This window comes from Zonotrichia albicollis, chromosome 1 (genome assembly GCF_047830755.1).
Source record: "Zonotrichia albicollis isolate bZonAlb1 chromosome 1, bZonAlb1.hap1, whole genome shotgun sequence".
NCBI lineage: Eukaryota > Metazoa > Chordata > Aves > Passeriformes > Passerellidae > Zonotrichia > Zonotrichia albicollis.
This window is the reverse complement of record NC_133819.1, coordinates 61,936,820-61,954,618: the sequence shown is the minus strand read 5'-3', so window position 1 is coordinate 61,954,618 and position 17,799 is coordinate 61,936,820. Positions and strand designations below refer to the sequence as shown.

General features: G+C 41.2%; 2 protein-coding genes across 4 annotated transcripts in view; one reads left to right on the top strand and one right to left on the bottom strand.

The window, feature by feature from the left end:
* Positions 1-486: 486 nt before the first annotated feature.
* ALDH5A1 (aldehyde dehydrogenase 5 family member A1) lies at positions 487-10,308 on the top strand. Its single transcript, XM_074542562.1, has 10 exons — positions 487-1,011; positions 1,145-1,228; positions 2,170-2,340; positions 2,467-2,583; positions 3,011-3,154; positions 4,015-4,158; positions 4,864-5,022; positions 6,335-6,504; positions 7,246-7,304; positions 7,457-10,308. The coding sequence occupies exons 1-10, from the start codon at positions 502-504 to the stop codon at positions 7,660-7,662; spliced, it is 1,764 nt and encodes a 587-aa protein (XP_074398663.1). The 5' UTR covers positions 487-501; the 3' UTR covers positions 7,663-10,308.
* The window catches only part of KIAA0319 (KIAA0319 ortholog), a 58,932-nt gene continuing 49,508 nt past the window's right edge, over positions 8,376-17,799 (bottom strand). For all 3 annotated transcript variants that reach the window (XM_014275848.3, XM_026790228.2, XM_005481781.4), the window contains exon 21: positions 8,376-17,008. In XM_014275848.3, the coding sequence (XP_014131323.1) occupies positions 16,830-17,008 (179 nt within the window). In that variant the 3' untranslated portion in view covers positions 8,376-16,829. The remainder of the gene's footprint in view (positions 17,009-17,799) is intronic.

The window sequence follows — 17,799 nt, the reverse complement described above, 5'->3', positions numbered from 1 at the left end:
TGGGCAAGGGCTTCGCGTGGCACTTGTGCCACAGACTGACCAGCTGTCACGGGATCCAGCGCTCCTGCAGTTAAGCACAAGACAGCCTGAGACCCTGAGAAGACTGAGAACCCTGAGATCTTATCACAATCTGCAATTTCCTTACGAAGGGAAGAGGAGGGGCGGACACTCATCTCTGCGGTGATCAGTGACAGGACCCGAGGGAACGGCATGAAGCTGTGTCAGTGGTGGTTTGGGTTGGGAATTAGGGGAAGGTTCCTCACCCAGAGGATGCTTTGGCTCTGGAACAGGCTCCCCAAGGAAGCGGTCAGATCACCAAGCCTAACAGAGTTCAAGAAACATTTGGACAACGCCCTCGGGTACATGGTGTGACACCTGGCGTGCGCTGCGCAGGACCAGGAGTTGGACTTCCTTGGACTTCCATGATCCCTGAGCGTTCCTTCCAACACAGGATGCTCTGTGACTCTGGGCCTCCCCTCTCCCTATGAGGAGAGGCTCTCGATGGGGTGTGGGACACGAGGCTCCGGGAAGCAGAAGCCCCCTCCTGCCCCCACCCCTGCCCGGGCAGACCGGCTGCCCCTGGCCGGGCGCCACGGGCTGCCAAGCCCCGCCGAGCCGCCGCTTGTGGCCCAGCCCCTCGGCAGCTCCTCCTCCAGGGCGGCGCGGGCCGTGCCGGGGCTGTGCCGGGCCCGCCGCCTGTCGCCGAGCGCGGCCATGGCCTCCCTGTTGCCGCGGGGCGCCGCCGCCGCCCGCCGCCGCCTCCTGCTGTGCCCCGCGCCACTCGCCCCCGGGCCGGTGCGGGCCGCCAGCCAGGCGCTGTCCGCCGCCCTGGTGCGCCGGGGCGGCCTGGTGGGCGGGCGATGGGTAGAGACGGCCGCCGCTTTCCCCGTGCAGGACCCGGCCAGCGGCGAGGAGCTGGGCCGGGTGTCCGACTGCGGGGCGGCCGAGGCGCGGGCGGCCGTGCGGGCCGCGCACGAAGCCGGCGCCGCCTGGGGCCGCCTCCCCGCCAAGGTGAGCGGCCGCGGGAGGTGGCGGCGAGGGGGCCCCGGGGCGGTCCGGGCCGGGCCGGTTGGGTCTCCCGGGGCCTCGCTTCCCCGTCCCTGCGTGCGGCGGCCACGGCAGCCTTGTCTCTCCCTCCTCCCAGGAGAGGAGTGCGCGCCTCCGCAGATGGTACGAGCTGATGATGGAGAACAAGGAGGAGCTGGCGCGGATCATCACAGCCGAGAACGTGAGTGGGGCGGCGGGGGTGGGCACGGGCACTGCCCCGTGCTGGCACTCGCGCTGGGAAAACAACGCAGGCAGGCGAACAGGGACGCGAGTAAAAGGGACAGCCATCACGCCTCTCCCTGTGCTCTTCACCAGTTTGCCATCGTGTCCTTTTTAATAACTTTGGGCATATTGTGCACTCACATGGCTCTGCCAGGTCAGTGGGTGATGTTTCAAACATTCTTCCTCCGAACATTCATGAAGTGCGTTGGTTTGGTAACGGTGGTACCTAATCAGAGGAAACCAGACCCATGATGTGCTTCTTGGCATGCAGAAGTGTACATCCACCTATACAACCATGGTCCCCGTGGCAGAAATGTTTGTGAGTGGGAAAAATCCTGCAAGTCTCCAAGTTGGATTCATACAGTCTGTATCCCTGAGTAGTCTGGGAGCTCACAAACTGGTGTCCTTTTGGACCAAACCTTGCTGGAAGATACTTCAGCAGCTCCTCTGTTGTGTCACAGCTGCTAATGGTCATGCAGCCCACTGGATCAGACCTGGGGGTGGTCCAAAGCAATGTTCCCAAAACAAATAACCCTGGAATAAACTTGTAACTGTTATGCCATGAGTTGTGTGTTTCTTCAGAGTGATAATAGCAGCTAACTTGGAGTTTGTAAATAAATGCGTAGTACATTTGCTGTTTCTCTTCCTTGTATAGGCAGGTATGAATCCAGGCACAGCAATACAAATTATTGACTATACAATGATGGTATATCGAATCCACACAACTGTTACAGCTGCAATCATACAATCCTTGCTGGTGATTACAGTGTATGTCAGAGGGAGGGGATCATAAAGTGTCATAATATTCTGAAAATAAGAGAAACTCCAAAATTACTTGAATTTGTTTGTATTGCTTCTGTTTGCTGCTTACAATGTATCTTCAATCTGATTTAATCAAAGGGGAAGCCTCTGAGAGAAGCACAGGGTGAAATCACCTATTCAGCCTCGTTTCTGGAGTGGTTTGCAGAGGAGGCTCGGCGGATTTATGGTGATGTTATTCCAGCGTCTGCAAAGGACAGAAGAGTCCTGGTGCTGAAGCAGCCAGTAGGAGTAGCAGCCATTATAACCCCAGTAAGCATAGCTGAACTGAGTCACATGAAGGTTTTCAGTTCAGCCCCCCAGTTCAAATTGTCACTTCTGCAGAAGCAGGAGGCAGAATTTTCCCAACTTTGACTGAACTATTTTCTCTCTTCCTAGTGGAACTTTCCCAGCGCTATGATTACGCGGAAGGTTGGTGCAGCTCTGGCAGCTGGCTGTACAGTCGTGGTGAAACCTGCAGAGGACACACCTTTATCAGCACTAGCTCTTGGGGAGGTGAGCTTTCAGTACTAAGCTTTACCTCAGCAGTGGACTGATACTGTGAACAGGGATGTCAGATGGGCTTGGAAGGTAGCTCTGGCCAGCATCATATATGAAGAAAGGACAGACTGACTCGATGCAGATATTTTATTTAGTTTATTGAGAATCTTTGCCTCTAACATGGTCTAGAGCCTCAAAGTGTATCGGGCCATTTTGATACTCAAAATGTCCTTATATCTTTAATTTAGTTCTTTTGAACACAGCTTAAACTGGAGCAAAGGTGCTCTCTCAAGCACCTGTGGCACCTATTCCTGATTGTGCTGAGTCCTTTTGTCCTCCATTGACTTACAGACTTTTCTTCAAAATAGTGAACAATCATTAAGTGACTATTCCTCTTACAGAATGCACTAATTATGCAAATTCTGTTTTTCTTTTGTTGCAGCTTGCAAACCAGGCTGGAATCCCAGCAGGAGTGTATAATGTTGTCCCTTGCTCCAGACAACAGACAGCAGCTGTAGGGGAAGTTTTATGCACTGATCCATTGGTATCCAAAATATCTTTTACTGGCTCTACAGCAACAGGAAAGGTACATACATGGACAGAATATCCTTGAAGATTATTACTGTGGTTATACTAGAAAGGTAGGGGAAAGTGTGTGCCTTTATACAGAGCCTTCTTTTCTGGCTACTGTACACAGATTGTCCAAATAATTGTGTACCTCTTGAGATACTTCTTGTATGTTTTAGCATCAGTACTTCACAGAAGAACGCCTGTCTGTAATTCTTGGTAACTGCCCTTTATTAAACTATAATGTGAACAGTCCTGTACACAATGTTCTTGGTTTATATTGTAAGGTGACAACATATCTATAACAACACTGAAACTGAGTTTCAAAGGTGCCATTCAAGAAAGGCTTCAGCAGCTGAGAGGAAGTATTACAGGAGTGAGGCCCTGGAATCTCTGCTATCAACTGTTGTCAATAAGCAATCTTGTCACCATCTCTAGTTGAATCACTAAAACTGCAGAGTGTGGCTACAAAATGACAGTTCTCTAGGATGGCTGTATGCAGAATGAAGCAAATGTTTGGTATCAAGGCAAATCATAATACCAAGTTCTGTCAGATCTTGGAAAACTTTTGTAAGAGTAGTCAACATTTTATTACCAAAAAGAATAGAACAAAAAAAATTTGACAATATTAGTGTATAAAAGCTTAATCTGACCTGAAGTTGATCAAAATCTTTCTCTCCATTAGTCCTTGGCTAGAATTTCATCTTTAAGGATTTTAATGGATGAAAGTTGCTTTTGTCATAGGAGATGGTCTAACATTGTAGAGAAGATGCAGATAATTTCCTTGCCAGAGTTAATTTTTCACTCCCTTGCATCCATGATTCCACTGTTCACATCTGTTAGAGGTACAGATGTGTGTGTCTCCCCTGTTGCCTGCAGATCTTGCTGAAACATGCAGCTGGCACTGTGAAGAGAGTTTCAATGGAGCTTGGGGGACATGCTCCTTTTATTGTGTTCGACAGCGCCAACGTGGACCGGGCTGTGGCAGGAGCCCTTGCTTCTAAGTATAGAAACTCAGGGCAGGTGAGAATCTTTGTCCTTGTTTCTAGACTGTGAAGAGCTGTACATAAAGTTTAAGTTGTAAATAAGCTATTTTATGTAAAAGAAAAGCACAGAACACTTCATTGTGAGGAGAAAGGTGCTGAACTCACAAATGGTTTTGGGCACTAAAGCCAGTTACCTTTAAGTCTAAACAGCAACACTGAAATCCCATATATTTTTGTCAGAGCAAAGGGGTAGCACAAATAAGTACACAAATAAATAGACAAATAAATAAATTGAAAGTACTTAAAAATAACTTTCAGGAAAAAAGCAAATTCAAACAATAAAGGAATTAGAAAAAAAGACCCCCAACCACTAAGTGTGATTTGAGTTTTTGCTGTTCAGTCCAGCATTCTGCAGTCTAATTAGAAGGTATTTCATGCAGCTTCTGGACCTTGGTTGATCCATGTATCTGAGTCCACAAAACCCCCAAAACATTTCCCCAGTGTAAGCAACAGTGTGACATATTTCACACACCCACTGACAGCTTGTTGAAGTTGCATTTCTGAAGTGAAATGGGAGGTAACACAAATGGCATAGCTGGGTAACAGCTTAGGATGAGGGAGGAGAGGCAAGGGACATCAGTGTAGTAACCTGATTCTGTTGCATGAGGGCCAGAATGAATTAAGAGATGGATTAAATTCAATATAAACTAACATGGTTTTGTCTTATCTTGTTTGTTTTCAGACTTGTGTTTGCACAAACCGTTTCCTGGTGCAAAAGGGAATTCATGATGAATTTGTGGAAAAGTTTGCTAAAGCTATAGACAAAGAACTACATGTTGGAAATGGATTTGATGCAAAAACTACCCAAGGACCACTAATCAATGAAAAAGCAGTGGAGAAGGTATAAGTAAATATTTCACTTTTAACATTCTGATTTTCTTTTTATGATCCATAAAATAACTTTACATTTTGTTTCACCTTTTTCCCCTTGTTTTATTAGAGCATATTTGCAGTGTGGCTGGAAGTCTGTTCTGTTCCCCAAGTCCATGTGTACATGTAGACAAACAGATGTGGACAGTTCATGTGTCATCCCTCTGTTTCCTTTAAGGAAGAGGCCTCCTTTAGGAGAAACTGATTCCTCCTGATTACTGCCTAGCTGTTCTCAAGTCCATTCACTGAAATTGGATACACTGTGAGAGCTGTACAGTGATCCTGCAGTTCTGAAGCACTGTGAATGACAATTTCTTTTGAGGAACAGTGTTTGTTTTTGGCAACAGCTAGGCAGAACAATTTCTCAGCGTTAAAAATACCAGAACTCTTGATACTTGAAACTTCATGTGCATGGTTTGGTTCTTCTGTTTTGGGTGACCTGCAACTCCAGGAATATTTATTTTTTAAAAAAAATCCTAAAAGTCACATATTTTATAATATTTCACTCTTCCTAAGGCTAAAGATTATTGAGTCAAGTGGCCCATATTTTGTAAGATATTACAGCTCAGTTGCATGCAGGCTTGGTTTGAATCCATCACACATGAACGCTGCCGGATTCTCTTTATAAAAAGAACGGGAAATATTCAGTTATTTGAGAGACAAATGATATAGTCCTTGAATTTTTTTCCTTCATGTCTTCCCTTCTTGCATCACAAAAGTGTAGTATGTGTATCAGGTACAAATATATATACAAATAAACAAACACTGTATGTAGTCACTTTCTGTAATTTCAAAGGACAGTGTTCTAGGTAGGGATTGCTACTTTTGTTTTCTTATTGCTTTGTTGTCTTTAGAAGAATTGTAAATATTGGGGGTGAGTAGAATCATAGATGTGGGAAAATGTTCTCTCCAGTTCCATCTTGCGAGTTGTTTCTCATTCCATGGCAGTCATGCACTTCATTTCCATAGTGCTTAATCACTGATGTAAGATTCAGTTTTTAGTCCTGCAAGGATTTTTTCTTATATTAGGTGTAGGCTTTTAATTTCTACAGCAAAGTGGGCTGGGGACCACATTCATAATTTATCCCTCTAAAATAATGTCAGACTGAGAGAAACAAGAGTTGAAGAGAAATTAGATAATATTGCAAATGATCCTGTGCAAAGTGTAAACCTCTCTTCAAAATTTTCTCGTAAATATTGGAAGAGTATTATTTCTTCAGTGGGAAATGTATTACTGCTCATTCTTAAATGCTGACTTTTAACTTTTGTTATGCATACATCAGGTAGAGAAACACATTAAGGATGCAGTTTCTCAAGGAGCATCTGTTGTGACTGGAGGGAAACGACACAGCTTGGGGAAGAATTTCTTTGAGCCAACATTACTTACTAACGTTACAACTAAAATGCTTTGCACCCAAGAGGAGACATTTGGCCCTTTAGCACCAGTTATCAAGTAAGATTATTAATTCTACAGATTAAAATTAACAATTAAAAAACAATGTAAGATTATTTTGAATAAACAAAATTTGAAAGACAAAAAAGTATTTTTGTATGATCATACAAGTCTTGTAAAAAGATTGGCGTACACATGAAAAAACATACTTTGGATAGGTGGCTTGTTTGTTTCTTTTTCTTGACCTGATGTTAGCATCTCTGCAACTTTTTGAAAATTAAAATATCTCAATGGTTAAGCAAGGCTAGATAGCAGCAAAACCTTCATTGGCTTCATGATCTGTAGTATGAAACAGGAGACAGGACTTTTGAGTTTGTCGTGTGATTTGCTAGTTCTAAGCTTCTCTGACAGATGATGAGTTGGAGCTGTCTGTTCTCCTTAAAGCCTTCCCTGCCTTTGTGCAGACCAGTTGGATGTGATGGGAGAACATACAGTTATCTCTCAGACTTGAGAGTGCTATGTGTTTGGGGAAATAGGTAGGCTAACCCATGTGAAGTAAATGTCTTGGTACCATCCAGCTACCTCAGGGGGATAAAGGCAATCTTAACTACTTAACTGCAGTTTAAATTCAGAGAAAAGGTAGACACTTCAGTGTTTCAAAATGAAAGTTAAATTAATGTACACTTCTGGGAAAAATAAATTACATTTTAAGTCTTGATAAGACTGCTTCTTGTCAGTAAGTCAGCAAGACAGCATGTGAACTGCAGGCCTCATTTTTGTTTTTTCTCTTTTTATTGACAGATTTGACACTGAAGCAGAAGCTGTTGCTATAGCAAATGCAGCCAATGTGGGTTTAGCAGGTATGCTTCTCTGTCAGATAAATGTATTTCTGTGGTTTGGTGAGCTTTAATGCTGTGGGGTGATGATTCTCAATGTCATTAAGTCTCTTTTTCAGTCTTCTGCAATTGTTCTTACTGATTTTCCCTCCTGTATCTCTGTGTCTGCACGACAGGATATTTCTACTCCCAAGATCCAGCCCAGATCTGGAGAATTGCAGAACAGCTGGAAGTTGGGATGGTTGGTGTTAATGAAGGCATAATCTCCTCACCAGAGTGTCCTTTTGGCGGGGTAAAGGAGTCTGGCTTAGGGCGAGAAGGCTCAAAATACGGCATCGATGAATACTTAGAAATAAAATATGTCTGCTTTGGAGGATTATAAAAGCCTTCAAACAGCACAATCCCCACAACTTGGGAAAGAGTGCTGTTGTTTTTATAAGCTTCTTGAGCCAGAAATATGTATGAATGCAACCTCTACCTTCATTAGAACTAATCAGCTCTGTCCTGTGTGTGTATAGAGATATCTACAGTATTCTGTGCTGCCAAATGTTTTTACACAGTCTTTGTTTATACATCCAGTTTTTCAGCAATGTGATCACAATATCCATTATTTTTAGTAAAGAGTAGGGATGTATATTTATTGTTCTTGGATTATTCCTGTGTAACTGGGAGAACTTTGAGACTTGTGCATAATGAAAACAGATTGTGACCTATAGCAAGGGAAACTAGACCAGCATTTTTTACTACCTTTAGTATTTCAGTGTGGATAAGGGAGGCTTTGGGATGGCAGTCACCCTTTAGAATTTTTTGTAAATACTCACACTTTCTAATGTGGTTATGTGACATTTTTTAGAAGCAAGTGTGTGGTTTTTTTGTTTTTGCGGGTTTTTTTGTTGTTGTTGTTTTTGGTTTGGGGTTTTTTGGTTTGGTTGGGTTTTTTTGGGTTTTTGTTTTAATTGTGGGAGAAATCTGCTGCTTACAAAAGGTGAGTAATTGTTTTGAGCTATATCTAGGCATCCACATAGGCTAACAGACAGCTTTTTCTGCGCTGTTAATGCTGACTGCAAGGCTGCTTTAGGTTTTTGAGCAAAGACGTGTACTTGGGCCTTAACAGCTTGCATGTCTAGGATGAAATATAGCCCTTGTTTGATGCCTGTTAGCCCCAGCACTCCTGGGAACAGGACAGCCCAGGACAAAGAATTGCTGGCTTAGTGAGAAGCAGGAGGAAGATAAGATACTGACAGGAACAACTTGCAGAATTGTAAGGGAAGACTATAAGGGCAGTGTGAAGAAAGCACAAGTGGTGACAAACTCGCTCTCTTCCATAAAAAGACCATGACTCTCCTTGGGAAGAAGAACAGTCCCTGACGTAAATATTGCTGAGTGTCTATAGGAACATAACTCACTCCCTTCAAAGAACAGGAGCAGATATCCATCCCTGTTGGTTTGTGTCTTGAATTGGATTTGTGGTTACACAGGTGAAGGTCCATTAGGGAGGAAGGTTGAAAAACCTTTGAACATGGCTCATTTGTGACCTAATAAAGATTTAAATAGTGGTGGTTAGAGGTGAGGCTTTGACCTTTGGCTTGACCTCACTATTCTGTCATCTTCAAAAGATGATGTAAGGCTTCCTCAGTATGAAATAAACAATGTTGTTGAAAACATTTTAATGGCAGTCAAACAAAGCACTTTAAATGGACAATGTTAATTTGGTGAATAAATCAGCACGGCAGAAGTTAAGTAGAATAAATTTTGTTTCTTGTATTCATTATTAAAAATAAAGAAAAGAAGGCAACAGAGTCCTTCTTCCTATAAAGTAATGAATGTACCCTTTGAAATGAAATATTTTAAAATATTTTTATCCCATCAGGCAAAGAGGTACCAGGTAACACAAGACTTAGAGGGAGCGAGAGCAAGCTGGAACAAAGTTACACAGGGTTTTTGTTTAAAGCGCACATAAAGTAGCATTGACTGCTACTCCTTATTTTTAAATATTTTTTATGGTTGTATTTGTGTAGCAGTTGAGACCAGGTGGGTCTGCAGCACATTATCTGTCAGTACTGTGTGCATCATGCCAACTGAAGGGCAGTTAAAGGATATTTACTGCCCCTCCAATAATTCCCAATGCACCAAACCCATGTATTTGTGGTAGTGAGGACTTTAATACTGTTATCTGTGCTTGTCAAAAACACAAAAAGGATGGCCTCTTTCTACACTAGTTGCAAGAATCTTTCCTATACCCAACTTCTAAGATAACACTGTTGAGCACACAGGCTGCCTGAATTTGGGGAATTCAGGAGAAAGCTGTTTGCCAGCCTTAGCTACTGATGTGTTTAATATTAACTGGAAAAAACAACAGGGTAAAAGAAGGTCATGCCTAGGTTCCCAGCTTCCACAACACAGTGATGCAGGCATAGTTACAGGTATTGTACACAGGTAGAATATCTGCCACTGAAATTCTATTGTATCTGCCTGTGAACTGTATAAGGTCAAAATTAAAATCATCTTACTTACAGCGTATGACAGTGTAGTATTTAACGTGAGTGTACTGCTTGGGACAGTGCAGTTGGAGGATAAATTATTTAACCCTTGCTCTCTTCACTACAAGTTACTGATGATGCATTGGTACATTTAAAATCTTAATGCCTTTTAATGTGCTTTTCTGATAATGGCACTTCTAATGAGTGCTTACTTTTTTTTTTTGCAAATAATACCTTTTACAATGCCTGATAACATGCACAAACAGTAATTAAAGATAATGTTTGTAAGAAATTTAAGAAATACTTTTGTCTAGATTGGTTTGTAGTTGGATCCCAGCTAATATCCTCATGTCAGTAAAGTCTACATCAGTTAAGCACAGAATAATCAAAGTTATCTTCATAGCAAAAGCTGGGATTCAACAAAAGACTTACTTGAATTCTCACACCTCAGTTGTGTTGATTGCACTTGTGATAGTTTAGCAATTCCCGGATATTAAAACTGTGATTAAAAAAATGTTTTCAATTAATAAATATCTTCTGTGAAAGCATCAGATTTCGTGGTTTATTATGTTATTCAGTGCTGAACTGACGAATTTACAGCAGCCACATTAAATTCAATCTCTCAGATTTGCAGAGATTTTCTTCTGAAATCTTTATCACTGGAAAAGACAGCACTTCTTTGCATCCACATATTCATATAGTCTAAGATTTCCATACCCCCAGTTACAGTCCCTTGAATCTAAATCATATAGATGAGACTACTTGAGCACAGTAATATGCCATCATCATTTTGTATGCCAGTCTTTTATGCTGAGTCAAACATTTTTATCACAAAACAGATCAGAGTGTCTGCCCAGGTTTTGTAATGTGATTACTTGCATAATTCTTTATTTCATTCATTAAGATTTAAAATAGAGTTTTGGGAGCTCTTTTACTTCTATTTATTTAATACAGTCTTGAAGCCCGAGAAACTGTTTAAATTTCCAACTTGACACAGTCATGGCCAAGTTGCAGTTCATTTTCCTAAGTTACTCTTTAAACAGCTGTTTTACAAACATACACACACCCCCCCACACACCCCCACTGCCTGACTTCTCTGTGTAAAAAGCTCTCAGAAACTATGTTTACCTGTTCTACTACATATTAACAACTTAGCTATTTTAAAGATTTAAGTATGGTGTTTAGAAGCTCTAAGTTACATTTTAGCACTTGTTTAAAGGGTTCCTAGGTGAAAATTTCCTGCTTAGGTCCCTTCCAAGAAGAACCATGAGAAGCTGGTGGTTTAGTCAGTTCATCAGTGAGTGCCAAAGCAGCTTAGCACAACTGGCTGAAGTTGTGTTGGAATCATGCCCATTATCTTCTGCTGCAGCCCTTTCTCACAGGGATGGGGGAAGGCTACTGCTATTACCAAATGTTCGGTGCAACAGCAAAGAGGCAGATTCCATCCTTCAACAAAGGCCACATATCTCATCAGCTCATTTAGCTGCCAGGATTCCCTTGCAGTCCAGTGGCAATGTTTTGTGCCACCCAGACTGTGGCACTGTGTATCCAACCAGACTTAAAAAGTTGCTCTCATGCTGTATGATTTTCCTTACAGAAAGACACTTGTATCTCATAGCACCATTTATTATCACAATTCAGCACAAACTTAATACACAGTGATGGAAGGATTTTTCTTTTCCAGTTCAGAAACAAGCAGCATAACCTACCCCTCCCTAACAGTATATTTGGGTTATATTGCACACCTGTATCTCTGATTACTGCTAAACAGCTGACTCCAGTATGGAATCTGTTACAGAGTAAGCCACAGCACCTGTGAAACCAACACACTTGGCATGACAGTTGGTGATTACTTCCACACAGCCAGTTAAACCAAGTAAGGACAAGCACCACATGAAAATTTATTGTGAAGTGCAGTAAATTATTTTTTTCCTGCTCTCTGATCTACTGAATTATATCACCTCTCTAGTAAAAGATGCTTCTGCCAGTAGGGAGGGAAGGAATCAGCTACTGCATTGCTTTTATGTTTGAGTATGGAAAAACTGTGGAAGACAACATATGTCTATTAACCTGGCCTGACTGTGGGATCCAATACAGAATACCATGCCTAAAAAAGTACCTGACAAGTTTCTAAAAGGAAAGACAAAACTTTATTAATAGTTACATAAATGTAGTAATTTCAGCTCAGAAATGGTTCCAATTACAATACAATAGCATTTGCAATAAATAACATTTTCTAGAAACAGATTCCTAATATAAATTCTGTAATAGCTCACCCATCCACCCACAGGGAGAACTGCTTTCATACAGAGACAAAATACAGATGTGCAGCTAATCTGCACCTGATTCATGGCCTGTACAAAAATCATTTGCCTTTGTTGCCTCCTTAAAATTTTATTTCTAAATTTTATATTTCCCTCCTTTGCCTTGGGGAGTTAAGGATATAAAAGGTACATGAAATGGGTTTTTCTTCACTGCAGAATTATAGGATTAGTATTCAAGTTAGGGATCCCTGATTAGCAATAATTGACATTAAGAAACTAATTCACCTGTATCCCATTTCCCTTCTCCTGGAGGAACATTTTCCTCTCTCACATCTCACCTAAATGTCAGAAGACTACACTTACTGTTCTTTTATTACCACCACCCTGAATCTCCAACTGACTACTGCCCATTACTGGTATACAGGGAGCAAAATTAATTTCACTTGAGGTGAGCAGGAATAGAACAAGAATAAAGGCAGGAATAGAACATTTCCCTAGGAAGTCAACTATTTCAAGAACATCAGAGTATCTGAGGAAAGTTTGCACCAGCACAGAGAACACATGCATGCACTCACTGTCTCGCTGTTAAGTTCCTTGCATGTGTGTGAACTTCCGATTGCCCAAAGAGGACAAAAGAAAGGAAAATTTACATTGTATAAGCAAACAGCTGACAACACAAAACAGATACTTGAACAGCACTTTTATCTGATGCATCTGACAGAGGGAGAATAAGACTGTTTACTAAAAGGACAGAGTTGATAATCTATTCTTACACACAAAACAAGAATAACCTTTTTCATCTATGTAAATAAACAGTTGTCTGTAATTAGACATATTGCATTTTGCTTTGTTTTTTCTACTTAATATGGCAGGTTGAACCACAGGACAGAGAACTTGGATGTGGATCTCAACATATTTGCCAAGGTAAACTTTCTTCCATACTGCAGTATGATCCTAGTTAGGAAAATAAAATCCACAAGACAATTACCTGTTCACAGCCATGGCAGTTTCATGCTGTGTATGTACTGCATGGAATACTATAATTGGATACTGAACCTGTTTAATACTTGGGAAGTTTTTTTCCAAAATGCAAACAAAGGCAGTCCTTTTACATAGGTGGACAATCCCTTGTGCGTGTAATATCAAAATGCAAATGAAAATCCAGTGCTTACACTTCAAGGCAATGAGGCACTGCCTGCCTTCAACAAGAGGCAGTATCTTAGCAGTGCCAAACTGAATTATTCTTTATTTTCAGTAGACTCTGAGCCACAAAAGACAAGGTCTATCTGGTCTCCTCTGCTTTTCAGTGCAGATGAGTCTTTTGGGAATTTTACAAATCAGCTGCCAGTACTCTTTCTGTATGTGAAGGAAAACAGTGTGCAGAAGTAAACATGAGGACTGAGAATCTGCTTGGAATCTATAATAACCTGAAACAAAGGTTATGCATACCTTAGGTAGAGAAACACATTAAGGATGCAGTTTCTCAAGAATCCAAATTCTGCCATTGTGTTTGCATTACAGCCAGTTTTCTGACCCTTCATTCAAGGTATGAACTGACATTCTGCAAGAAAGCAGTAGTTCTAGAAGTAACAATTATACTGAATCAAGATACAAGGCTTGCTGTAGCCCCTCCTAAATTCCTGACACAAACATGCTTGCCCAAGTGACACAAACATGATACCACAAATTCACAGAGCCAGAAATTGTTGCTTTCAGCTTCTGTGCAAGTGTCACATATTAAAAGCAAGCCTCCTCTTATAGTAAGAGGAATAACTTCTTCCAAGTAGGTGGAATAATCAAACTAGAATCAGAAGCAGCTGAAAAATTTAAACTATATTAAACTTTGAAAACACAGCTAAAATACTGTTAGCAACAAAGATGTTAAAGTATCATCAGAGAACTGAATTTACCAAGCAAATTCCACTTGCTAGGGCCTTATACAATGAGAAACTGGTCTAAATATTTCTTATTTGTTAGAGTGAGAAACACTTAGCCAAATCATGCATATGTTCTCATGCCCCATGAACTTACCAGAGATCCAAAGGATCTGGGCCCACCAGTGTGCATCTGTGGGCAGGGGAATAGTCCTGGAGGAAATTCTGCAGCATTAAGGAATGCAGGGTTTATGATTCCTGGAGTTGTTTTACTACAGAAACAATTCTTTATTTTGGTGGGGTTTGTATGTTTGGGTTTTTTTGGTTTTTTTAAAGACATTTCAATACCTTCAAAGAAGAACATCCTAGGTTTCAGCATTGGCTTTAAAAACATAAAATAAACCCAAAAGATGTAAGTCACTAATTTCACAAAACTGACAGATGCTGCAGACTGCACTGACATGTCCTAGAAGGTAAGCTTATAGATAAAGGCACACTGGAGACAGTATTTAGCAGAAGCATCAATGGCAGCACAGCACGTACAAACTTGAAATTATTTAGGCAATTTATTTCCTTGTTTAAAAATGCATGTTTTCAAGAGAATAATTCCTGCTAGAACATTCTGTTTAGTTGTTCATAATGGATTAAGCCCAACATTTGGATTTCAAAGGACAGAAATAAATTACTGTTTTGAGTGGGCTTTAGTTTTTTTTCAGGAATGCTTTAAAATGAACACTGCTTTTATTATGTTAACACATCTGGAGCAGGAACTGAAAGACATCAGAAGCTGGCCTTGCTTCTGTTGACCAAGATATTTAAAAATATATATACACATACACACTCACACTCTCAAGAAGAGGGAGAGTGTGATAAAGTAGATTTGTTTCAAGAAATAGCCTAAACCCCCCATACACAGAGCTGAAACTTGGTTTCTGAATAAAGCAAATCATACCATTCCTACCGCACTCCTTATGGGAAAAACATAGACAACACCTGTATTAGCCCTTTTTAGCTCTTCACAGCCTCTCCCACCACAATGACTCCTGCAGCCACACAAAGATGTCCAGAAAAATGCAGGGCTGGACACAGGGTAAATACTCCTCAGTGCTGAATTAGTAGCCTTAGGGACCGTTGCTGACTGCACTTGATAATCAAAGTATGAAACAAGTGATGAGCATGCTATGTTGCTGCAACTTCTGACCACTGATTTCTTCTAGCCTAGACAGTTCTGAGTGTTGCCCAAGTCCATTAACAAGAGAAGCACAGAAGCCATAGAGTTCAACCCACCTACTCTTTTGTGTCAGACTTCAAAGAAAGGATGGAGAAAGCCCCAAAACCCTCAACTACATTATTCCTCATGATGGAGATAGGCTATATACCCTCCCTGACCCTTCTAACTTCTCCTCTTGATCTCTATACTGCTCCATCCTCTGATAACAGGTTCTCTATCACTGGATTAAAAAAAACCAAAACAACAAAACAAACCCCCAAAGCATTAAAAACCTCTTCAAAAATGCTCCCAGAGGAATGCTTTCTCCATCAAAACACTTCTTCCTCCATCGCAGCCCTAGACTTCAGTACCTCAGTAGAGTACCCCCAGGAGAAGCTGATGTCATGGCTAAACAGTACCACTGATACAGATGCTCCCACAAGTGAGGCCTGTGTGTAAAAGTCAGGTCTTCAGTTAGGGATTTCAAAATCAGTACTGGGGACATGATTTCAAAGCCTAACAAGCAGTCTGTGAGGAAATTACCCAGACTGTGAACAAGAATGTCACATCTGCAATACACCTACCCTTGCCAAAGTCCAAAAAGGATCTCTTTAGGCCAATACATCCAGTCACTCAACAGCCAGAGAGAAAAAAGTCAATTTCATGTTCAAGCTAAAACATTGCTCAATACCAATTACCACGACAATGAAAGTACAATGAACCTCCTGCTCCACACAGGGTATTTGCCACAAACATTTCACTGCACGAGTGCCCAGCACATCCTTTAATTGGGTACTTGATGCTGACAGATGGAAACTCACCTCAGCTGAGCATTCTGTCTTAAAAGGTCCAGAGCTCCTCAAAGTGATCTAAAAAGATTGTTTGGGATGCTCAAAATGCATCTCAAGGTGCATCACACCAAGTCCTTCCTGCTACAGTTTCCTGGATGAACATGGCAGAGCCAAAGCAATTTGATCATTACAGAAGCAACCTAAGGCTGGATTTCCCTGCAGACATCACACCTCCCATGTGAATACAGGGAACATTGCATCCTACAGGACACAGGTATACCATGTTACATTACAGCTGATCCAGTGCAACTATTCCAGTTTTTAACTTTCTCTGAAAAAAGAATGTTTTCACCCAATAAACACTACCCTACCCAATGAGCACTATCACAGTAAAAGAAGTCCCAAAATACAGATGGATAAAGACAATGCACTAAAAATCTTTGTGTTTCCATCCTAAACTAAAAATTAGGATGGAGCCTGTGGCCACATATTGCTCTCTATAATTGTAAGGAACTTCATCTATATTGGCTTTTGCTGTTGTAAATCACACCACTTCTCAAAGAGAGCGTTAGGAGCACATATGAATCTGTATGCCTTTGTTAGTTACCATAGTTTGTAGCAGAATAGCCCTGGCTAGTTTTGTAGCAGTGATACAGAAAAAAAGGCCTTCTGAAGTTCAAACATTCAGCACAGAACATGCAAGAAAAAAGATGTGCTTTGTCTTGTTCCTATAATGGTGACAAGAGAAGTTAGCTGACAATCTAATCCTTTCTCCCTCCTTCTGCCTTCCCCTACCTGTGCTGAAAATTTACCCTTTAATCTGCAATTAGTTGATATTTTAGGAAGATTTTGGTTCTGGAAAAACAGAAGTGGGCCAACATGTTTCAGATGTGTCACACCAGGGTGTTCTGTGCTTTTACCCTCATGCAGTTATCTGTCTTTGGAGCTGTAGTTGAAGGAAACTCCATTTCTGACGGACCCATTTATAAGTGTTCTAGAATTTTCTCTTTCAATCTTTTCTCTGCTGAAGATAGTGTCCTGATCACTGTCAAACTCTGACTCAGAGACCATCAGACTGGAGTTGTGTTCTGTACTTCTGTGTTTTATACCTGACAATAAAAAAGCAAAACAAACTCATTAGAAGGCTTGGAGTTTAAGTAGCATATTACCATGTTCTCACCTGCTGTGATATGAAAGGTAAGTGAAAACATTCCCTGAAGGGCAATGTAAGAGCACACACCAATACAAAAACTGACTTTAGAAGTATCATATACCATTTCAGCTACTTTTATGACTTCATTGCAGGCCCATCAGTTTACAACTCTGAAATGTGAATATAAGTATTTAAATTTAAATGTAGTTTAACAACTAGATTATCTTAGCACACACCCAATATATTATTAATATCTTGAATCTGGAATCAATCTGTCCACTCAATGACCTTATTAACATGAGTGGCAATGAAAGGTCAAGATTTCTACAGAAACATTATCTCTGTCTGGCTAGGACAGCAATTTCTCTGAATGATTTTGCTTCCTTGGATTCCAACATTTCCCTTGCTAAAAAGGGTAACTCAGGTAAATTAAAAGACATGTAAACAGCAGCTGAAATCTACTGATGTCCAACAGGGCACTGATGGGTCAGGAGGGAACTGCTGTGCAGCCACAAAACCAGCTCCAAATTAAAGCATGTGCTGAGGAGGAAGGCTTACATGGAGAAAATCTGTGGGGCAATTGAATTTTCTAAATTAAGATAAACTGTGAAGCCCAGAGCAGAAGCTGAGCCCAAGGCTTTATTAAAGGAATTAACTGATTCTCCCCCAGCCACTTCACTGTCAGTTTGTCTCTGCCATTCCCAAGCTTGTAGGCCTGCTTCTGGGCTCCTCCTGCCTACAGGTATC